We start from the raw sequence: 24,595 nt of genomic DNA, 5'->3' as shown, positions 1-24,595 counted from the left end.
GTTTTTCAAAGAGAACAACACCGTCCTCATTGATAAACTGCCCAAAGAAGATCAGGCCCTTCTGCTCCCAGCTATGAAATGTTTTGTCTGTTTTATTAGGTTTAAATTCTGAGTCTCGTTCTATCTCCCAAGGAGAACTTTCTTTCAGAACATAAGTAAAGTACATGCAAGGGTGACAGAAGATGAAGAGTAAGAAAAGAAGAATACTGCTATTTTATAGTCATCATTCTAGCACATTTTTTGAATCATACAAATGTGTTTTTGCCTTGAAATTCAAGGTCTAGTAGCATCAAATTTTGATTCTATGTGAATAGCTCCACTAAAGTTTTAGTACATGTTTTTTAACAATCATTCACTCGAGAATAATTGCAACTTGAAGTACACCTTTATGTTTGGTGGGGAATGGTACCAGTAGTGGTTAAAATGAAGTTCATCCAGTTTGAAAAAAGAACAGTTAGGGGAGGACTGTCTTTCAGATCATGCATGGAATAAAGTGCATGTGTTAAAGGGCATTTAATGGGCTGTAAAGACACTCAGCAAAGCACTAACTAGGGCAATTTTATTGAAATTGCAGAACCAGAGCCACATCAGAATTTTTTGAAAAAGGAAAAATGTGTGAGAAAACAGCTTTATTATAAGGTTCTGCAGTGCGTGATAGATGCCCTCGTCTAAAATCTTCTTCTCCAGATGAAAGAAAACATGTTTGTTTGGTACAGACCCCAACAAATATCACATCATCATGGTATTTTATCATATTGTGCAGGCGTACCGCCAACACTGCCACAGCCGCTCAAGTTGCTCATCAGGTAGAAGTCAAGAGAGAAGAAGAAAGAAAAGTTAGGAGAATACTGCAATTGCAATTGTATATTTAGCATTCTAGCACATTTTCAAGGTCATACAAATGTAGTTTTTCCATGAAATTCAAGGTCTAGTGGTATCTTTTTATTCTATCTGAAGAGCTCCACCAAGGTTTCCATATATATGTCGCAGTTATTCACATTTGAACCAGAAGAAGAATTGCAACTTGAAGTACACCTGTGTGTTTGGAGGGGGGGTGAAATAAGACATCACAGTACCTACTCTTAGGTTTGATCCGCCATCCACAGGAATAACAACAACATCAAACAACAGAATTACCCCGTTATTTAGATTCAGGTGGGATCTTGCCTCGTTCACGCAGCTTGACCCTCCTGCCCCAGGCTCAGCGAAGACAGAGACAGCAGCCTGCCACTAGCTGCAGGTGATGCCCTCGGCAGAGAGGTCTCAGCCACAACCCTTCTCCCGGCATCAAGCATCAAACCCAGCGGTTCCTTGATGAGGCCCTCCAGCAGCCAGTGGGAGGTCGCCCCCGAGTCTGATGGCGCAGAGGGAGAGAAACAAACCAGGAGTAAAAGTGAGAGGGAAGACAGACGAGGGGGGGGGGTAGACGAGAGACAGGATAGTGAGAAAGGATGAGCGGCAGAGGGGAAGAAGGAAACGCGGAGCGGGAGATGCAGTGGGTGGATTTGAAGGTCTGGTCAGGGAGGTGAGGGAGAGATCACGGAGCAGCGAAAGGAGCAACCTGTTTATTTTGACATTGAACTAAGGCTACAAACTTTTCCTATCATTATCCAGTTTTGTTCAGCCACTATCCACCCACCATCGACCTCTGTGTGGTGCAAAAACACATCACTTCCTTCACTCAGAAAAAATCTTGCCTGTGAACAAAATCCAGGCAGCAGTAAGGTTTCTTACACCACAACGTAATTGGGAAAAGAAATTCGTAGCGTATAAACCTAATTTTTATGACACAGTTCGCCAGGGATCAAACCGCAGACCATAAAGCCACAAGTCTTCTTCATTCCTGTCTCTCTCTTCCTCTCATCTGCTGTAGATTTTTGTATTCTCTCCTTCGACCTTCTCTACTCCTTCACCTCTGTTTTACCCATCTTGTCTCTCCTTTTGTTTACCTTGTTTTTCCTCTTGTACTCTTCTCCTTTTTTCTGTCTCCTCCATTCAGTGTTTTTTTGTTGCTATGTTCCTTTCTCCTGCTCTCATCTCAGAGGTGCAATGTTTACAGTCTGTGTTATCTTTGATATGCATAAATGCTACTCAGGTACACACATACACACACTGCTGCCAAATGTGTAAACATCACAGTGTATGGCCAAAAGTATCTTGACATACCTGTTCACACATGCTGTGTATTTTTGGTCCAAGGCTTTTTTTAATGACTTGGGCTGCAGCAGTGGTTAATGACTGATTTTTTTCTTGTTTAATAGTGATGGAAAAATGTGAAGGACATCCGTCATTTGACAGATTAAAACACCAAGGGCGGCCTATTGTAATGAGCAGTTGTGTCAGCTGCATTGAGGGAGAGATCAACTTAAGCCATATAAAAGATGGAGATGTCTTTAGCCAAATAATCACAAACTCACTACAAGGACACCAATATTAATTAAATATGTTGCCTTTAAAAAACAAAGATGCTCAAATGGTCTGAAAAAATCACTATATGTGGCAGGATAGGTGCCAAGTTTGCAACACTGAGCCCAATAATTATGATAGAAGGGCTTTGATGGTATGGATTTTTTCTTATGGCGGTGACAAATCAACACCTTGACTTTCTTAATATTCATGCCAGTGCGTTGGTGTGTGTGGCAGGCAAGAGAAGGAGAGTTTGCAGCAGACTGTTGGAGCTGCTCATAACACAGCTGAAATTTAAAGTTAGCAGTAGGCTGTCAAGCTGGCAGTAAATGTACAGTACAGGTTACAGTGCGTCAGTTAATGAACACTGCAGCTTAAGACTGAGAAAAGTCTCGTCTTTTGTTTCCCAACTGCTGGATAAATGAAGGGTTAGCCCTGAAGTCAGCTGAGCAGGAAAGGCCAACGTGAAGCTAATGCTAATGCTAGGGTTGTACCTTTATAACATCAAATCTGTAGTCGTTTCCCTTTAAATTTGAACTGCAGTTTCTGAAGTTATTTATCCATTTTTCCATCTTGAAAACAGCTGAATTACGGGGTATTGTAGACAAATAATAGCTTCTAATTTTCCAGCCAAGTTGTTGGTCTCTTGTCTTCTTTTCAGCATTGAGCTGTGCACAAAGGTCATGTCCATAAAGAACTAGTTTATTTGAGTTTGGTTTGGAAAAAACTTGCACAGCACAGAGCCCTGACCTCTACCCCGACACCTTTGGGACGAACTGGAACAAAGACTTCGGTCTTATCGCCCAACATCGGTGTCTGACCTCACTCTTGTTGATGAACCGGAGCAAGTCCCTGCAGTCAGGTGTCAAAATCTCGTGGAGAACCTGGAGTGTGCCCATGGTTTTAGAATGAGATGTTGAAAACCTAACCCTGTTTACACTTAATGTGTTTTAGATGAACCAGAGAGCTATCTGATTTTAAAAAAAAAAACACCTATTGAGATCCGAGACTCATTACACCAGATGTTGAAAAGGTGTTAATGCATGGTTTCTTGAAGACGCATAACGACATCAGGAAGTAGTCTGGGGAAGGGTTTGTCCTGTTGTCTGTCTCGTGTGATAATAGCAGCTAAAGTTATGCTGAAAGCGACAGGAAGAACAAGAGCAATTTCCAGCATATATGATGATACATAAGGTGCACTGAGCTGCTCTAGATTTTGTCTGATCCTCCATCAATTTTACCAGTAAATGATCTGTGTTGGTGAGAGAGAATTTAGCTGTATGGTTGAGAAAGTCTTCCGTGTGCTTGTGTTTGTTTGTGGATTGTTGTTAAGTTGTTCTTCTGGGGCTGTATTACACAAACTCCCCATCTTAAGTCTTCAGTTTGATGGAAAGAGCCTAGATAGGATTTTTTCCAATGTGGTGTTAAGGTAGCAAATCCTAACTAACTGTAGGAATCCTATCTTATCTCACTTCATCCTGCTTTATCTCAGGTTAGGGAACCCTAAATACTCAATCCAACATCACATATCAAGTTTTATGTCTGTTACCTAGCAACCAACACTACTTTTGTCATTGTGCCAAGATAAACAACTTTGTAACTGATGTTTTTTTAAACATACTGAAACATATAACAAAGCAAAAGCAATGATGGGAACTAGGGTTGGGCGATTGGATGAATGTCGCCTATCAATGATGAGCTGAGTCTATTGCCAGTTGTTATTGGGGGCGGGGGGTATTGGGGTGATATCTGCTATTTTATTCTGCTAATGTATGCACAGCATAATAATAAAAATACATATAATTATATGTATTGTGTGTGTATTGTGTGTGTGCTTATATTACATTATGTGTGCTCCACAGTACACAGTGAGAGGTAAACAGCCTGAAGATCCAGACTCTTTGCACTCTTTTCATGTAGTGAATCAAGGATTCAGTTCAACCAAACCAGAGCTGGTGATTGTTGGGACAGTGGACAGACTAACAAAGATCGTTTTGGTGAGTTTGTTTGTTTTAGGAGGAGTTAACGAGCCGATTAATCTTGTCTTAGTTTGGTGAAAGTGAGAAGCTTGAATTCAGAAGATGTACGGTTGTATTTCTGTTCAAAAAGGAAAACAGGTGTGAATATATTCAGTTTTTTGGCACTTTTATTTTGTTTATTGAATGTAGTGAATGTACACAGCATACATAATGTAGTGAATTCACTGCTTGCACACATCTCCCAGCTGAGACTTGAGAAGACGGGAGGAGGTTAAATGGGGGACAAAGATATCACCAATTGTCATTTGATGGGCTGACAATGGCTGGCTGGAAAATTTTGACATATTGCCCAACTCTAATGGCACTGAACTCCAAGATGAGGTTTCAATAACATCTGTAGAGAAATCCAAAGATGTTCTTTTTGGGAAATTTACAACAATGCTAACTCGGGAAATAAAAGTAACAGATTGGGCTTCCAGATACAGTCATGGACGTATCTAACATCCATTGTATAAAAGCAATAGAAGAGCAGCCATGTGGATTTAACACGTTAGCTAAAACTAAAAGTGAAAGTTAGAACAGCTAAATAGTTATCCTTAAGTTAGGAGGGTTTATTTTATATTTTGTGATGTTATGATGCTTGTGTAATACACTTTTCCTTTCTTAAATTGGGGATAGGAACATTTTCTTAATCTGTAAAGACTTTTTTCTTACTCTTATAGTTAAAATTCACTCCTGTATCTTCCTCCAATCTGGAGATATTTTGGCTTCTTTTTTGTGCAGTGGGAGGAAGTGGAGTTGTGATCTTTATTCATGTGAATGGTTACAGGTGGCAGCCGTAGTAACTGTAGAGATAGTAGTTGTTGAAAGTAGTGTTAGTAGTGTGTTTTGGGGGTTTTTTGGTGTTTTTGTGTGTGTGCGTTTCCTCATATTGCGTCACCGTGGATCTCAGTACAGTCAGTGGAGCCTCTGGCTGTTCTCTTCAGTGTGTCGTCTGGGGAGAATCAGTCTGTATGAGTGTATAAAAAGAGTGTGCGTCTGTGTGTGTGTGTGTGTGTGTGTGTGTGTGTGTTGGCATTATTGTAAACACTTTCTCTGAGAAGAAAAGAAGTTGTTTTTCTTTCATGCTTTGTCTCTTCTGTATGCTGCTGTTTGTTTACCCGGATCTTCTTTAAGATAAACTCCTTCAAGATCATGTTCAGTATATTAAGCGTCTGCTGAACGCTGCTGCGGTGTTTGTTTGGGTAAGTGTGGAGGAGAATGTGAATAAAGGTGTGATGATGAATATCTGTGTGTCACTGGCTGGAGAAGAATGTACCTTTTATGTCGTCTACAGGTTAAAAACTATATTAAGGACTGTATTTGTTAAAAATGTTTAATCTAACCACATTGAATATGATGAACTTGATCCAATTTATCTATTTTACTTTAATTGACGCCCTGCTCCCTGCAGTTACTGTTGCTTTCGTTCTGGCATGGCAATGCAGTTTGCAGTGAAAACAGATGCAGGTCCTTGATTCCAGACAAACGAAGACAAACAGCAGGGTTCTTATTTGAAGCAGGTTGTGATTTTGGATCGCGAGTTTTATCCCTAGCAGATTTTTGTCAGCTATAGCTATCTTAGCTAATTAAGCTAACGTTAGATCAATGAGTTGGTTGAAAAGACTCCTGCTGACTTTTTAATGTTTCCAGCTGACGTTTTAAAATGAGAACCGTGCAAAATGGATGTTAAGTACCAGAGGGGAACCCTCGGGGCCTTCACATCAGCATTTCAAGTGTTACATTTAAATATATTATATTTGATTTCTTAGGCTATTCTCTTCTAATTCTAATTTTAAACTCATTTTTTATCAAATTTGTTTCAGAAATGAAAGGGTTACTGTCCTGAAAATAGTAAAATACAGATATCCATTCAGATTTTGTTGTTGTTGTCTCTAGGCGGAGAAAGGTTAGAGCTGAAAAATTCATTGGTTAGGAGAAAAGGCCACAGCCTGTGTGTGTGTGTGTTTGTGTAGAAACTGACAGGTGAATTAACCAATCACATTTGGATTTACGCTGAATGGAACTAAAAATCATCACCTTAGACCTTCTTGCTGGCAAGCCCTTGTTTGTTTTCTAGAGACGACGCCAAGGAGATTGACACTGTTGCTAGGTGGCTAGCTTGATAGCGCTGCCTTTTGGCAGCGAGCTTTAGCAACGTAGCAGAGGATCTGCAAAAGAGCGTATTATTTTGGTGACTGAAATTGCATTTGTCCCCCTAGTCTTCAGAAAACAAAGACACTTGAATACTTTTTTTAGGGGTGGCATTTCAAACACACTAAAACATCTCACTCACTGTTGTAGTGTACTAATAGCATGTTGGTGAGGAGTTTCAGATGCAGCCAGTGTTGGCTAGCACTCGTAAAAATGCTAAGTCAACAAAGACAGTGAAAGAAGCCCCATCACCTGAAGATGCTGATGAAGTTGTCGATGCCTTACTTAAAGTTTTGTTGTCCAAGGAGCGTTAAGTTACGCAGCCACTGGGTGCAGACACACTAAGGTTAACTGTGGCAATGAAAAACAGTGCACTTCTCCTAGAGTTTAGATACTGTAGTTTATGTTTGTTACACATACAAATACTGAAGCAAGTGTTTTCTTTGTCGTTTAACCACATTTGGGACCACTTTCGGCTCACTATTGCCCTGATTCTCTCTCTCTCTCATCCAGATGCACTCCCAGGTGTTGAAATTTGGCACTGATCGATTTTATTTGAATTGGAACTCGGTAGTACCAACGTAATTCGGTTGGTAAAATGACTTTGGTAGCTAACCATATATTTTTTTTTAATGATCTGCTCCTACAACTAGACAAAATAGTTGCAGTTAATGTTAGCCCTTACAAACACACTATTTCATTTCTTACTTGTTTCACTTGTGTGTTTGTTATTTTAGAAAGGTTTAATAGAACTTAAACAAAATAAGTTTCAGTACAGCATTTTCATAATTTTCTACACAAGCATGGCATCATGTAAAAATAAAATCAGTTTGTGCAGGGTAAATGGGTCAGTGTGCGTCTGTCCTTGACTTTGTGATAAGCAAGACACCACAGACTTGATTTTGATGATACTCGAGGGAGTTGTGCATCACACCGGTCTGGCATTTTCAAAATTACTGTGTTTGGCCCAAGGTGGGAGCAGCAATTACCTGGCAAACATTTTAATAACCAGTCATATCTCACACACTGCTGAGGGGAATAAAACGAAACTTGGAGCACATATCCAACCATCCGAGCTCTACAAATTTGTCTCCGGGGCAAACAGTTTGCAACATATTGGATTTTTCACTGTTTTGAGTTGCTTTAAAACCAGTTTGCCCCCAGGCATTTTTTTTTCCAAATTAATTTACTGATCACTGCAGGAGTCACTGCCTCATTTGTCCATTCCTTCAAAAATGGGACACCACAAATATGAAAATGAAAAGAGTAGAAAACAATGCAATTAGAGGCACATTTTATATTGTTGCATAACAGACTTGAAACTGATTTGTTCCAGACGCGGCACAAAAGGCACTTTCCGGCTGCTTAATAGGAAAAATATAATAAACTGTAGTTCAGTGTAAACTCAGGAAATTGCCACTCCCAAGGTTTGCCAAGTGTAGTTATCTGGCATCGTTTCAACACAGTGGCACTGCTACGTGACAGCAATGCTTTTAATCCTCTGTAGAGGTGCACTTAATGCTGCTCTATGCAAGATTTTTATGTAAAAGTACACCTGTCACCCAGCCTTTTATGTTAATCACTGTGCAGGGCTGCAGTACAGAAGAGCCTCCTATTCTCACTGAGACCCTGTTTTCTGGAAATCACTGGCAGGTAATTTACTCGTCTGCTCTGCGCAGAGGAAACAACAAGCTGCAACAAAGGAGCAAAATACGATCTTTCTAACCTTTTTGGCTTGTGTTGTAACCCCTAGTCACACAGGTTATGGTATATGTGGTGTATAATCACAGCTGCAGCGATCAGTCAATAAATCGATCAGTTGATTGAAAGATAAAACAGTAGTAATTGTTTTTTGAGCCAAAATTCAGTGCTCAGCTTCAATCTGTAATTTTAAAAACCACAAACCAAAACAGAAATCTTGGTGTGGTCAGAGACTCGGACATTAATTTCAACAGGCACATTACAATAATTACGAAGTGAGCCAACTACAACTCAAAGAATATATATCAAGAATTCAAGGACAAAATTGTTCACGCGTTTATCTTGAATCAACTTAAATATTGTAACAGAGTCCAAAAAAGTCAGACACCTGCAGCTGCTTCAGAACTCTGCTGCCCGTGTCCTCACCAAGACCAAAAGAGTGGAACAGTCTCACGGCTTACCGTCTGCCAAAGAATCAATTTTAAAATACTGTTGCTGATTCATAAAGCACTGAATAATTTAGGGCCGAAATAAATTTCTGATCCTCTGCTACATTATGAACCATCCAGACCTCTCAGGTTGTCTGGGACAAGTCAACTTTCTGTCTGCAAAGTCAAAACAAACACGGAGGGGCAGCTCTCAGTTTTTATGTACCAAATTCTTGAACAAACTCCCAGAAAACTGCGGGTCTGCTGCAACTCTCAGTTCATTTAAATCAAGGCTGAAGACTTTTCTGTTTGCCTTTCATTAAACCTAATACAAGACCTTTGAATTTTATTTTAAACTGCACTGTAACCTTTACTTTCTGGTTTTATCTTATCTTTTATTTTGTTTTTAACTGTTTTAATCTCTTTTAATTGTGCTGACATGTCTTTTTTATGTTGTCTTATGTTCCTTTTACGTTTTGTCTTGATGCCTTTAATGTTTTATGTGCAGCACTTTGAATTAATGTGTTGAAATGTGGTAATCAAATAAACTAATCATTAATCATTTTGGTCATCATATGAGCAAAAACGTCAAAAAGGAGATTTGCAGTCTGTCTTTGTAATTTTCTTTCATTTATAATATTTCACAGAGAATCTGACCCACTGGCAGGCATTAAAGGGACAGTTCACCCCAAAATCAAAAATACATATCTTTCCTCTTACCTGTCGTGCTACCGGTCCGTCTCAATAATTTTATGAATCGTAGAGTTTTGGAGGTGTCTGCCTTCTCTTCGATATAATGGAACTAAATGGCAGTCCAGAAATAAATCTGAAAAATTCAATATGAACGCCTCTTTCCAGAAATCATGACCCATTATTCAAGATAATCCACAGTATAGTGAGAGTTTGCATGTGTTTGTTTTACAGAATATCCCAGCGCTGCCTTGCGGTAAAGCCCTCTACTCCTACGAAGGAAAAGAACCAGGCGATCTCCAATTTTCCAAGGGTGACATCATCATCCTGCGACGTAAGGTGGATGACAACTGGTACCACGGCGAACTCAACGGTTGCCATGGTTTCTTGCCCGCTAGTTACATCCAGTTGTTGCGTCCGCTGAGCCAAACTCCACCCCAGGGCAAAGCGCTGTACGACTTTGAGGTCAAAGATAAAGACCAGGATAAAGACTGTCTGGCCTTCAGCAAGGTAACACACGTGCAGACACACTCCGTTCACACACACACACACACACACACACACACTCACCTGAGGACACAAACATACGGACAGGCTGTACCAATGAATCAGTGGAGATTTTGGAGGGATGGCTGTACTCTGAGTTTACAACAGCATAAATACTGTAGTAGAGAAAACACTTAGAGTGTGGTGTTAAACTTGGCTGGTTGTTTGTAGGGCACTAATAATTTATCACTCCTGACTCTACTGTTTAGTCTTTAGATTGTTCTCAGAATGTAAACCACAGCAACTTTAGCAGGGTATAAAGTACATTTTCTGTGCCTTCCCAAAGGAACTGCTGTTTTCACCTTTTACTCCACATTTTGCTTGTGCTCCATTTTTTCTGCAGCGTATTTTGTAAATAAAATATTGTGATGAGCTTTCACATCCAAAGCAGTCACAGTCCACAGCTAGGACAGATAACATCTGCAGGCTACTGCTGCTAAAAAAAAACTAAAAAACCTTTCACTGACATTGTTTTGGGAGAGTAAGGTTTGTGTTACTGATCAGGAATATTGTTGCATGAACATCACCTTCATCAGGCAGCCCTGTGGTCAGTAACTAAGGTATTTGAGTTACTGTTACATACACTCATTGATTACAGTTAAATTAAAATTATTGATTAAGCTAACTCAAATATTTTCAGTACTTGCAACTCTCCTCTCTCACTGCAATAAGTTAAAGGGAGTGAGTAAACTTTAAGTATAAAAACCCATTATTTTATGTTCAGTAAACTCAATATAGTATCAATATAAACAAAATATTTTGTGAATTTCATAATATATTTGTCTTTTAGGGACCTTTAGAGGGACCTTATTTCCCTCATTGATCAAAAGTGATGAGTTTAATAAACGCAAAAGAGAAAGTTCTCCTGGCACTCAACATTTTAACTTTTAAACAAATTTAAGTTTTCACTACTTACTACAAATAATTAATTTGAGCATTTGGTATGATATGATGAATTAATGGGAGTAAATCTGAAAATCAGTTGCATCATATTTGGAAGTCATATAGTACTATCAAACTTCTGTTGTCTCCAATGTAAGTTGATTTTTTTTTGTACATATCATTATATTATTCCAGTGGTTTCCTTTATTGTGCCTCATTGTAACAGTTTACACTGTTATAGGCTGGCTTTATGCCATGAAACTTTCATGTAACTAATTGCAGGTCACAATTTCCATAAAATGTAATTTCCATGCAACTTGACAGTTACACAAAGCAGCTCAGAAATAATTAAAGTCCAATGCAACACAAATTAGTCATTAATTTAAATAATATGAACCTGCTAGATTCAGGTAATTTTCCTGCTCAAAAGAGACACCATGGATCTTTTCACACTCTATTCAAGGAGATTGATCCAACAAGCCTCCGGAGAGTGCATTTACCCTTTGATTCAAGGAAAATAAATAACTAGATGCCGCCTTCTAACACTGGCATGAATGTTTCAAGTTTCAGAAAAGTTTTACGCCATGAGACTCAATTGCAACTTAGTTTCAACCAACTAAAGTTGCGTGGAAGTTTCACCATGTGAAGCCAGCCTTAGATTTTAAAAGGCAGATTTGATGCCGTGTGTCTTGGTAAGATGAGAGGGATTTCAGCTCTGTAAGTCAGTGGGTCTGATATGAGGTATTTCGGGGGTGGAGATAACATACAATAGCAGCTGTTGCCTGTTGAATCTCCTGATCATCACCAGTCTGCTCTGACCGTGAAGATTTGATTAACGACATTTAAAAAACTGACTGATATTTTTGGTATTAAGATGTTGGCAAGAGAGAGTTTGTGCTAAATTCTTCCATATTTATGCCAAGAAGTTAGAAGAAGAAAACAAGTTACAGTTTTTTAAACAGATGAGTCCCTAAAACATTTACACCACTGTAAAAACTCAACACAGTTGTGTTACTGTTGCATGCCAGTATAACTGTTTCATGTGGAGTACAGTTCCTTAAGGCGGGGTGTGAATAATTCTTTCTCACACTGGAGGGATTCATGCAGGTCTTTTCTGTCTGTCTAGGAATATTATGATTATTATTTATTGTGCCATTGTGTCAACATTATCTCTTCTTATATTATGTGCACCTGACAGTGTGTACTGAGCTCCTTTTGATATGCTGTACCAAAAAACACAAGTACTCAGGAGCTTTAGTTCCAGGAACTGATTTTCGAAGACCTTAAAGGGTTCATTCAGCCTGTTGTTGTCTGCGTATCCACCGCAGTCAAAAGGCCCATGAATGTTAGTCAAATTACCTGACACATGAAAAATGTAATTTTAATGAAAATGTAATTTTTCTGTGGAACTATACAACAACAACGACAGCATATAAAGCGTTGGGCAGGATTTTTATTTTTATTTTCTGTAACTGCATGTTGATGTGTCGATGCATCTTTAACAAAAAACAAACTGGTTTGTAGCTGCGGATTTTTAAAAATGGCAGATGAAATTAAATGATGGGAGTACTCAGCCATCAGAAAACTTAAGTGTTACAAGCCCCACCCCGAACAGAGGGCTGTGACCCTGTGGATTTCTTCTGATCGCAGTGACAAAGCAACATATTCCCGCGGGTTTTATTGAACTTTACTGAAGCATACTGTCATAAGGATAGAATAGCATCTTAAAGAAACAGGGCAGTGCACAAGTGAAGGAGAGCGAGCAGCAGACTGATGGTGCTGCTCATAGCGGAGCAGAAACCTAACAGGAAGTTGTCAGTGTGGCAGTAAATGTACAGTGTGCACAGGTTACAGTGTTTCAGTCACTAAACTCTGCAGCTTCTCAAGACCAAGAAAGGTCTCATGTGTTGTTTCTCACCAGCTGGAAAAATGAAGGGCTAGTCTTGAAGCAAACTTGGCAAGAAACACTAACATTAAGCTAATGCTAATGCTAGTGCTCTACGTTTACAACGTTAGATCTGATGAGATTGTATTCTTTTTAGAAGCTTTGTAATTCAGCCTTGAACTGCAACGTCCTTTCAGACGCTTTGTAAATTAAATTCATAATGATAAATCCAACACCCAATACCTTCTGTAGTTATTGATCCATTTTCCGTCTTGGAAATAGTTGTTGTTGTGAGCATGTTGTTAGCCACCCACTGGCAATCCCAAGATGCCTTTTGTTGAGTCTGTTGACTAATCAGTGGCTTTGTTCCTGACTTAATAGATGAATGCACTGATCTTAACTCGAGAGTGATCGTTCAAAATAAAATTATAATAAAGAGCTCAACCCGCATTAGACACCACATGGTCGCAGTATTGTGATAATATGGTTACCGTCAGAACCTGACTCCTACAGTTCCTGTACTTTTGGAAAGTATTGCCAAATAAGCAGGGACTTATTGAGGGGGAAAGTAATGTACCCAGAAATAATTCAGATCCTGGTCCCTGCAGTAGAAATGTACTGTGTTCCTTCAAAGGTTCCTAGTCTTTTGGGAAAGTTCCTGCAGTGGAACGCGGCTCTAGATGTCTACATGGGTCCTCTTGATTCCTAGCGAGCGAGACCCCAAGTTGTTATATTTAATTATGTTCAGTCTAATCATGTAGGAAAGGGCCTTGTGTGTCAGGAAGGGATCTGAGCCACCTCACTATGAGTTCTGCTCACACAGTGCTTCCTTATCATCATAGGAGAAAAAAATGTTTTTTTGACAGGAGATGTGAAGTGTGAACTGAGAAGTGTAAAAAACGGCATGAATTTCTGCTCTTTTGACTGAGGCTGCTTTTTAATTAGCAGAGCTCCATGCTGCTGCCTGCACTGGTGTCTCTCTTTATATGTTTGGATCTGTTTAAGTCAGTCATGTTCAGGATTTGTTCTAATTGTCTTCAGGTTTGACACCTTCTGCTTTTGAAAATTAATTGATACCAGTCAGATTTGACTGGGTCCAAAATATTTTGCAGAGCTGGGAAGTATCCAACTACAAATGTCTGTGCAGTATCTGTGCTTTACTTGAGTATTTATTTTTCTGACAACTTTTTACTGTTACTCCCTACATTTTAACAATAATATGTGTTTTTTTCTATTCCTTACATTGTCAAACAGGCTCCTTACGTTAGTTTTACATTGAGGGTAAAAGACACATGACAACGGAGGATGTGAGAAGATGAAAATGAAAAAAATATATAAAAGAAGTAACAAGATTAAAACAATGCAACAAGACAAAACTGCATAAAACATGAAGCTAGGCAAACATGAAAATGACATAAAAGACGTAACAAGGCAAAAACAATGTAAAAGATGTAACAAGACGCAAAAGACATAAAACAACAACAACATAAAGGACAAAACAGAAGAGAGAGGGAGACTCAGATTTGGAGAAAAGGTGAGGATCAACTTTGCAGAGAAACAGCTGGTCCCTCAGGGGGTTACTTTTAACTTTTATACTTTGAGCACTTTTTCACATTTAATTGATTAAAGAAGTTGAATCAGTACTTCTACTTTTACAAGAGTATTTTTTATTCAACTATGTGCACCTCTGATATTTTGACAGGAGCGTTTGACATCTTAATTTTCATCTTAGAGATACTTTGACAGTGTCAAAGTATCAGTTTGTCAAAGTATCACTAAGATTATACGACCGAAGCAGGTGGAGATAAAGACAAGATGAGAGAAGACAGTCAGTCCTTCAGAAGTATGTATCCAGGAGTCAGGTTTGGTGTAAACAGTCATTTGTATTCCATGTACTCTTCTGTTCTCCAAGGCTTATCATTTTGTTCCTGCTGCTACGCAGACTCATTTGCGCCGGGACCGAACGCTCGACACATCCACTCTTAAGTGCGTCTGTCTGCAGAGTGAGGACGATTATTAAATTACGGTGTACTGTACACGTCACTGTAGGTGGTTTAAAGACTGATTACAGCAACGTAAAGCGCAGCCATACGGCGCACACCTCGTCTCAAACACACCGCGGTCTGCGCACAGATTAACAGATAATGATGAGCTGTTCACAGGTCACGTGATTCTGCGTTTTAGGGTGGAAGTTAATCAACAGGTTACAGATTGAAGATTGCACAAAGCCAAACACTCACACAGAAATTCATGCCCCTGTGGTGTGCTGTATGCGTGTTGTCATGCAGAACCAGTGTGTGTGATATTGTTTTCTCAGTGTGAGGGGTAATTACTCAGTATGACTAATACATAGTCATTTACTAGCATTATCACTTCCGTCCCTAATGGTCTCACCACGACCTTCGTATTCATGTGAGGAGACGAGGAACAGAGGGAAAAATATTTTCATGATGAGGTCTGTGTGTGTGTGTGTGTGTGTGTGTGTGTGTGTGTGTGTGTGTGTGCGTGCGTGCTGAACAGGGAACATAATACGAGTGTTGGGTATAATATTGCTGAGAACATAATACTGTTAAGAAGAGAATATTATATCATAATGTATGTAGAATACACAGTAATCCTGTACTACTCTGCAAGTTTATACCTGAGACTGTATTGATATTGTATCCAGCAGACATGACTGGCAGCTGGAGCAGAACAAAAGAGTGCAAAATGTGTTTTTGATATTGTAAAACATTACTCTTTGTTAGTGAGGGGTTAGCTCAGTGCTTCTTAAACATTTCACACCTCATACTACCTCAGAAAATATTAGGCTAGCTAAAGACAGGAACGCCAGTCTACCCAGTTCAGTTGCAAAGCAGGTTTATTCCTAATAATAAGAAGAGATAAGAAGAAGGTACGGGAACAACAGGTTACGGCAAAGCCACGTCCACCGGAGCTGATCACTGCCATCGAACATAATGCTGATGATTCCACCAGCAGTGATTCCAGAAGGGGCTCTCCGCGCCGATCTGCTTCAAATGTGCACAGAGTCTATTTTTGACAGATGCTGCGTCCATCTGCACAGAGCAGATCGAGCAGGCAGGAAGTCAGACACAAAAACAGCAGAGAGAACGCGGTCAGTTTTCAAAATAAAAGACCCTGTGCAGAGTCCCGATCACAAAAACAGACAAATAGAAATTTATTTAACTATGCAGCACAAAAAGGAAGGAAAGAGGTCCAAGTCAACAAACTCAAGCAAATAAAGATAAACAGGTGAGCAAAACGCTCCCTTGATGAAAAGCTGCTGGTGGGACCTGCAGCCCTTTGGAGGACATCTGAAAATCATCACGCAGATGTGCTGTGTATGTTTTGATAATATGTTCATTCCTCAGTGTGCCACTAGAGCAAAGGAAGCAGAAGAAAATCTCCTCTTTCTTCTTTTTAACTGCCTAACATACTACTCACTATAAATTTGCCTGGGTAAATATGAACATAGGCTCGTTTCATCCGACCTGGTGGCAGCCATTAAGAATAACTCGAAATAGACAATCTTTTCACTGACGCTTTGTTTATATAGGTCATATAGGAGTGTCAGTATCAAATGGAGACCGTTTCATAACCAGTTAGAAACTCCTTGTACTGAAGTAGCTTTAAGTATATACAGAGTCCCAGCGAGCAGCTTTATGCAAAAATAGCACACCCTGTCACAGCACAAGGTCACAGTGCTGCTACAACAGATTCATCAGTATTCATACAAAATGCATCCTAAGGCTGTCATTTTTCCACACAATTTCATATTCATCAAATAAACTTGTGAACACTCCAAAACTTTACAATGCTGCCACAAAACTTTGCAGAAAAAAAGAAAGCACTCAGCAATTGGCCACATTAAAATTAAAATAAAAGCAATAAGGCTTTTTCAAGCAGCTGAATCTCACACTCAGGGGGGTCTGTGTAGAGAAGGAAGACACAGCAACATCTGTTATGAAGTAAACTGAAGAACATTTGAAATGAATGGAACCAGTAGCTGCCTATCAGTCTAGAAACCTGTGTACAGTGTGCCTTGGTAAAGTGTTGCTAGTTCTCATTAAAGGCATAGTTCTGATTTTTTTGAAGTGCAGTTTTATGTGGTATGCAGTATAGGAAGCTAACCAATGTACTGCTGTGGACAGGGTCAGCAGCAAAGTGTATTTTAGACATCTAAAACATTTCAGTATCAGTTTAAGTGCATGCAATATTTAGAATATTTTCACTGGCTGCTTTAGCTTGTCATCAAACATCTCTTTCCAGCAGGGAACCAGGGTTCTATGAGCTAAATGTCACTCTCTCCAAAGCCACCAAACTTCTTTGGCAGAAACAGCAGTTTTACCTTTCATAACACTGGAGTTGCTGCACTACCACTGAATGGGTGTAAGACAATATCAAGAATATTGAGTGTTGCAACATATAATATATATATTCTCAAAATGCTGTATTCTGATATTGTGATACACGCAAAGATTCGTAGCAGTGGTTAATTCTGTGTTGTGTTAAAACCTCTAGCTAGCTTTAGATAGCAGTGTTGTTATCTAACTTTGCTCTTCAGATTGCATAAAAAAGTATTTTTTTTTTACTCAAATATTTTATATTTATATGGTGGTTTGTTTGTTATACAATGACAACAAAGCAATAAATCATCTTGCTTACAGTACTGCAATATATTGAATTGTTACTGCTGTATCTTATTGACAGATTCTTGCCCTACTGCCTCAATCAGTTAGTTTGTGTACTTGCAGGGTTTAGCTGTAAGATTTATTTCTTTACTTGCCCGGTCAGGCGGTGTGTAAGAAGTCTGCTTGCCCAAAGTCAATTTGTATTTGCCCCTGTACAAATTGTTTTATATATTATTATATTATATATTGTTTTAACAGTTATCAAACGACAACAAAGACTAAAGTTAATTGTCATGTTTAATCTAAGGTTGTAACGTCTATAAAATGTAAGAAACGTACAATTGTCTTTAAATGTTTTGTTATGACATTGCAAAACCCAAAGATATTCAGTTTAATATAACAAACGGCAAAAGCAGGAAATTTAGAAGGCTGACTAAAGCATTTTCTGCCATTTTTGGATGAAAAATAACTTAAATTTTGCTTGCTTACTTTACTTTCTTTTAATCAATATGTTACGAAAATAATTTTAATAGCTTTGGGCAAGGTTGGACAAGTGAGTTGCATGATTTAGTTGTTTGACATGACATATTACTTGCCCCAGAGCAACTGGGCTCCGAACCATCCTTTAATGGGCTACAGCATATTAGAACACCATGTGTTTTTTAAATTATTGGCATGATACCTTGGTTTGGCAGTCCAACAGAAGCACATAAAACGACGAGGAAAGTTTTACACACATTTCAAAGGTTTTAATTTACCGTTTCAGAAGAACCCTGTAGATCCAGGTACTGCAGCGAAGCAGAAAAATCACCGTTGGTCCTCAAACATTCACTCACAAAGTGTTTGAGATGCTTCCTTTTGATGAGGCTCTGATCAGTAGCTTGTGTTTTTGCACCAGAAAAAACATAAGAAACACATTCTTTCATCCTTCTCTTTGCTCTTAAAATCACGCCAAATATGATATTTCCCCAGAGCGGTACCAAAATAACTAAATAAAAAGTTATTATTTGTTCACAGGTGGTGCACCGACAGTGTGTGTATGTTTGTGTGTGCATACGTGTGTGTAGTCTCACTCATTTCCTCTCTGTCCAGGATGAGGTACTGACTGTAATCAGGCGAGTGGACGAGAACTGGGCAGAAGGCATGCTGGGAGACAAGATTGGCATCTTCCCCATTCTCTATGTGGAGGTAAACCCAGAGATATTACATACACTCACAGACACAGAGACTCACAGCGATACAAAACACTCACACATCAAGTTATTACAGAAAGAGCTGTAAAAGCAACAGCGGTGCTGCAGCAGAAACACCTGTATTACAGTATTTTCATTCATCAAAGTGCTACTTTTGCAAGAAGAGGCAGAAAACATTTTCCATCTCTTGGTGAAAATATATCCTGTCTGCTTTGACAAGAAATAACATAAATCTTTTGTTTCTATGGGTGGAAACAGTTCCACTACCTTGATGATAAACTCGGGATATCAGGGTTGTTTGGCTTCTATGCAGTTCACAGGAGTGGAAACAGGCTTATTCACATGATCAAATAATCAATTAATGTTCCCTGATTTCAAATACATTCGAACTAAGTGGTATTCTCAGCCTTTTTTTATATGTCATGTTGTTATTGCTCGTGCTATAATTCATAAATTTTGTTTTGCTACATGGTAAAAAACAAAAACTCTTACCTGAATGGATTGGCAGCGATAACCAGATTGATTTTTTGCTGGTAATTAACCCTTCTTAAGTCCCACCCCTTTTGAAACATTGGACAGTTTTCTCCTTTCCTGTTTCCTGTACTTACATATGCTCTGTGCCAGGTTTCTCAATGTTGAGAAGAAAAGCAAATTTTGCAGATGGTCAAAAGATGCTGCTGAGGGACCTGTAAAAGCAACAAATTCAAATATAGTCACATATTAAGTTATCTGTTAGCAGTACCTAACTAGCTAGCTAATCTAGGCTACATCAATTGTTAGTTAGCTAATGTCATATTTGCTAACCCTCTCAATTTTCCCAAGAGACTCCCGTTTCTCATTGCTCTCTCCTTATATTCCTCCTGGGATCACCATCCTGGCTGGAATCCATCTTTCCAGTTATCCATCTGTGTCTACACCAAAAGTGGTGCAGCCAATAAGTGTCCTAGGAAGGATTTCTGGCAGCTGTGGGTGTGGTTTTAGGTGTGTGTGTCCATGGAAGCGTCGATCTGACGGGTTGAAGTTAACCCATGATAGACAGATGATTCATCCATGCACCTGCCAAGTGTTCTTTGAAAGTGCTTGCCTTTTTCCAAACAGTTTCTTGGGACAACTTCCCAGATGGTTCTGTCTAACAAACCATGTGGTGTGTCTGGTTAATCTTGTAGTTCTCCTGATTTCTAACAAACTTTCACAACTTTTTGGAATTTGGAAGTTTGGAGAGAGCAATATTTGGCTCACATAACGCTGGTTTTCTGTTGTAAAAGGCTGTTGTGACAGCAGAGTGGTAATAAAATTATAAATATAGCATATACTTAAAATTATGTTGATTTTCTTTTAGGCAAGCCTTTTATTGAGTGGTTAAAATACATTCTGCTTAGCCTCCTACACCGGTGCTCCTGCTGCTTCTCTAAACTCTGGCTGCCATCTACTGTAGTTAATACACTGACTATTGATAAGTACCTCATACAACCCTGCTTAAAATAATCCAAACTGTTCCATTAATGTCTGACTTTGTAATTGCACTCAAATATCAGGTATATTGTATCATCCATTGCTTGTATGTTAAACTACGTTGAGGTTCCCCATGACATTTCCATGGTGTCTAAATTTTGACCTCTTATCAGTAGCAGTACACAACCAAAGCATTAATGCTCTAGAAATGCAAATTACATTAGCAATGCTGTTTGAAACCAGGCTGAGGTGGAGTTTTCTTTGAGGGATTTCCTCTCTGTAAAAGGATAAAACCCCCAACACCTCAAACATTTTACCCTCTTTCATAGCGCCATGCCTGTCAAGAGTGAAATATAGTTTACTTTAATCCTTGTGCAACTGAAAAAATACCATGCGCAATTTGCTCTGGATCACATTTAAGGCTTTTAAGCCATGAAAAAAAAAAGAAAAGAAAAGCTATTGGTAGAAACTGGAAGGATGTGTCTTTCCTTTGCTGTCGTTAAGGCGTCTCTTTTCTCTCTGTCACCACAAATTTGTGAACAAACCAAATCTCTTGTGGCCCCGTCAAAAAACAAATGATGAAACCTTCAAAACTGACAGGAGGTTCACTCAAACTGGGAAGTAGTGTTACACCTGTGTGTTTGTCAAAACAATAAGACCCTCATAAGGTCAGTGTTTGTGGTGCTTTGTGTATTCGTGGAGGGACAGATGGGATGACTCATCCTGTTGTTTTTTTTTATCTGCTGTTAACACAGAAACGCTCTAATATACAACTAAGTGCATTTTCTGTTTTGCCATCTAGGGCTTAACAATTTTGAAAAAAATATGTCCAATATTAATTAATTTAATTGATATGTGGTACAGACTGATAATTTTTACACCATTATTCTTATTTTCATTGAAAAACATATTAAAATGATCATGGTGTGATTTTTTTATGAAGCTCTGTATCAAAAAAAAGATGTTTTCTTAAGTCTGTATAGCACACACTCTTAAAAGGGTTCCTCCTGAAAGAATGAGATTCTACCCAGAACCATTTGCTTCTGAAGAAAATGATGATCTTAATACTGTGATTATGTTTGTACATTCTTCACCAGCATAAGTTGGAGTGGTGATAAAGGGGAGCTTTGGGGGCAACGACGGCTACTTTTAACGGCCTTTAATACCACATCGTTAGCAAACACTGCTGCTGAGAACTGTTCACGTAATAGTTTAATCCAGCTGCAAAACTTTTCTGTTAACCCATAATGGGTGATATGACCTCAAACAGATGTGGCTTTTTGACTCTGTTGAAGAACTTCTCTGCATCATTTGAGATAAGTGCCATTTCTGGTGCCCTTTGTTGATTGTATAAGATATTTATTACCCTTCTGATATTGTTGAAGCCTTGTCCATCTATCCGTCCATGTCGGGTCGTGGAGGCAACAGTTCCAGCAGGGGACCCCAGACATCCCTTTCCCCAGCTACATTAACCAGCTCTGACTGGGGGATCCTGAGGCGTTTTCAGGCCATGTTGGAGATATAATCCCTCCACCTGGTCCTCGGTCTGCCCCATAGCCTCCTCCCTGCTGGCCGTGCCTGGAACAGCTCCATCCTGGCATCCTTACGAGATGCCCGAATCACCCCAACTGCCTCCTTTCTACGCAAAGGAGCAGCAGCTCTACCCGAAGTCCTGCACAGATAACTGAGCTTCTCAGCCTATCCCTAAGCAAGATGTCAGCCTTCATCCTGAGAAAACCCATCTCTGCCACTTGTATCCGCAATCTTGTTCTTTCAGTCATGACCACAGATGAGAGTAGGAAAGAAGACTGACCGGTAGATCAAGACCTTTGCCTTCTGACTAAGCTCTCATTTCATCACAACGGTGCAGTAAAGCAAACGCAATACCACTCTTGCTGCTCCGATTCTCTGGCCCATCTCATGCTCCATTATCCCCTCACTCAAGAACAAGACCCCGAGATACTTCTCTTGGGGTAAGGACTCATTTCCTACTCAGAGTAGACAATCCACCGGTTTCCTGCCGAGAAGCATGGCCTCAGACTTAGAGGCGAACCGATCCAGTGAGTGCTGAGGTCACAGACTGATGATGCCATCAGTACCACATCACCATCTGTTGAAGCCTTGTCCTTCCTTTATAAACCTGTTCTGATCCTTCCCCACAATAGACGGAACTATACCCTCCGGTCTTCCCACTATAACTTTGCAGAGGATCTTTGTATCTGTTTGTCTTTGCGCTATTCTTTGTACCTTGTGGTTCATTCATGTGCTGCTGCTGTGACAAGCGAATTTCCCCCCGGGGATGAATAAAATATCTATCTTTCTCTGTCTGGGTTTGCAGCATGCCAGGGTTAGGACTCTTGGCTACCCAATCATGTCCCTGAAATTAGCTGTTTGACCAAACGACTCTCTTAGGTGATGATGATTGAGCCACAGGCTGAGACAAGTCGGGACAAACACACACAGACACACAGGGGGTCCTATTAGATAGAGATGCATCAATAATTTAGACCTCTCCATCACTCTGACACAGCGGGGGTACAGGGGTGTGTGTGTGTGTGTGTGTGTGTGTGTGTGTGTGTGTGTGTGGGTGTCTGTGTGTGTCTGCAGTGAGAGCTTAATGAGAAGGGCCCAGCTGGACTTCTACTGGTGTGTGTGTATGCGTGTGTGTGTGTCTCTTGCAGGATTTAAAGTACCTCTTATAGCTGTTGTCTCACCACTCAGATGTGAATACAGACTGCTTGTGTTAATATTTGGCAGACTCTGGATACATAGATTGGTGATGAGGGGTTTGCAGATGATAGGGGACGCCCCTGAAATAGTCCAAATTACATGCAAGTGTGTGAAGTGATTGGCAGTCACTACGTTTGAAGAGGGCGCCGCTGTTGTTCCCCGTAGTAGAGATTCAGACCAAGAATAGCACAAAAACTATTAACAATGCCGCCTTGGTGGGTGTGTTTCGAAAGATAGTGGTCAGAGGTGCACCAGATCTGAAATGGCACATGATTAGGAAACAAAAGGACAATTTTGCAGTTAACATTACAAAGTAATCTTCCAGAAAGGTGGATTTTCACATATGTGATTGTCCAGCTCCTTGCCAAACTCCCAACTTTTTTGCGGGACAACCCTGATTTGTTTTTTCTTTTGGTTTGTTTTGGTTTGTATGGCACTTACATAAAATGTCTATGCAGTTGTTTAGGTTCACACCGTTATGGGAGACCACACAGTTAGTGTCTTTGTTGCCCGCTCTGCGGCCACAGTGCCCTTGATGCCCCGCCCGCACTGCCTCAGCTGATTTAGCCTTTTTCTCCTCCACCTTTTTCCTTTCAGCACGGTTTTTAGACACCAGTGTCTTTTGCTGGGATTCTGATTTGGCAACCTCAACTGAAATGCTGCACGCACAAGCAGTGGTGGGTTAGACTTGGACCCTGGTATGAACCGCTGGAAAACCAAAGTATTAAACTGTGCTCATCCACGTCCGTGCTTAATAAATCTGTGCTCAATCCACATTATATAGGCTTGTCTCTTCTATGAAATGTTCAAGTTCTACTGTCCAGTCTCTGCCAGTGTGATGAAAACAAGAATATCTTTTAAGTAATTATGTAAAATCTATTAAATCTATTTAAAAAATTACATGAAATAATGAGTTAGTATGTCAAAATATTGAGAATCCTTTTTTTAAAATAATGACTCAGTTATTAGCTAACAAGAAAATAGCAAGAAATCAAGCTTGTTCTAATAAAAAATGTATCAGCTAAAAATAATAATACATTCATGACTTGCTAGATAAAAAATATTGCACTTATGTTCAGTTTATTTCATTTAATGTTGCAAGAAAACATCAGTAGGTGAGCTGGTTAACAAGTAAAGTGCGTGTATTTATTCAGATGTGTTTTGGAGCCACAAACAAGCAGTGTCAACACGTCGGTCTCATTGAAGTGAACGGCTGCAGTTTGTGACACAGCGCTAGCTCAGTTTGGGTAGCTTTGTTTGAGCTTTGCTATTAGAACTAACACATTCTCACCCCAGCTTGTCGACTACCGATGCTGCTTTGTCACACACCACAGCATCTCATACTGATGCACAAGGGACCCTTTAGTGGGCGTGTGAGATGCTGCCAGGAAGCCTTCTAGACATGTGATTAGTTCTGTGAAACTGTTGCAGTTTGGATAGGCTTAGGCACCAAAACTACCCAATTAGGTTTAGGGAAAGATCGTTATGTAAGTGAAGCAAGTTGCACGATGCAAGTCATGTGACAACATAACATTATGCACCATAAAACTGTTAATAATATACCCCAGTCCCCCAGGTGAAAGTCCTGTGTTTGTTTGACTCATACATCCACTTCACCTCCTCCAGACATGGACATTGTCTGTCTTTATTCGATGTCTAACGCCTGGTGCATCTCATACAGCTGCTAACGGGTCCTTTGTGTGTCTGCATGAGTCACCAAGAGGCTGACGAAATGTCGGTATGTGATGACTTGGGAATGACAACGGGCTGGACAAAACACACATAGCTTGCTGAGCACTTGCTGGTATTAGTGCAACTTTTTCATACAGAAAGAAATCTTTAACTGACTTTACGGAGTAAGCACATTTCTTTAAGAACA

At 39.7% G+C, this 24,595-nt stretch overlaps 1 protein-coding gene across 2 annotated transcripts in view; it reads left to right on the top strand.

Moving 5' to 3' along the window:
• Positions 1-24,595, top strand: part of LOC146323120 (E3 ubiquitin-protein ligase SH3RF3-like) — a 169,651-nt gene that overhangs the window by 93,994 nt on the left and 51,062 nt on the right. For both annotated transcript variants that reach the window (XM_084725368.1, XM_084725367.1), the window contains exons 2-3: positions 9,632-9,907; positions 18,434-18,529. In XM_084725368.1, coding sequence (XP_084581494.1) covers positions 9,632-9,907; positions 18,434-18,529 — 372 coding nt within the window. The remainder of the gene's footprint in view (positions 1-9,631; positions 9,908-18,433; positions 18,530-24,595) is intronic.

This window comes from Lutjanus erythropterus, chromosome 8 (assembly GCF_056507025.1).
Source record: "Lutjanus erythropterus isolate fLutEry1 chromosome 8, fLutEry1.hap2, whole genome shotgun sequence".
Classification (NCBI taxonomy): domain Eukaryota; kingdom Metazoa; phylum Chordata; class Actinopteri; order Lutjaniformes; family Lutjanidae; genus Lutjanus; species Lutjanus erythropterus.
The sequence above is the reverse complement of the archived record's forward strand: the minus strand, read 5'-3'. Positions and strand labels throughout refer to the sequence as shown.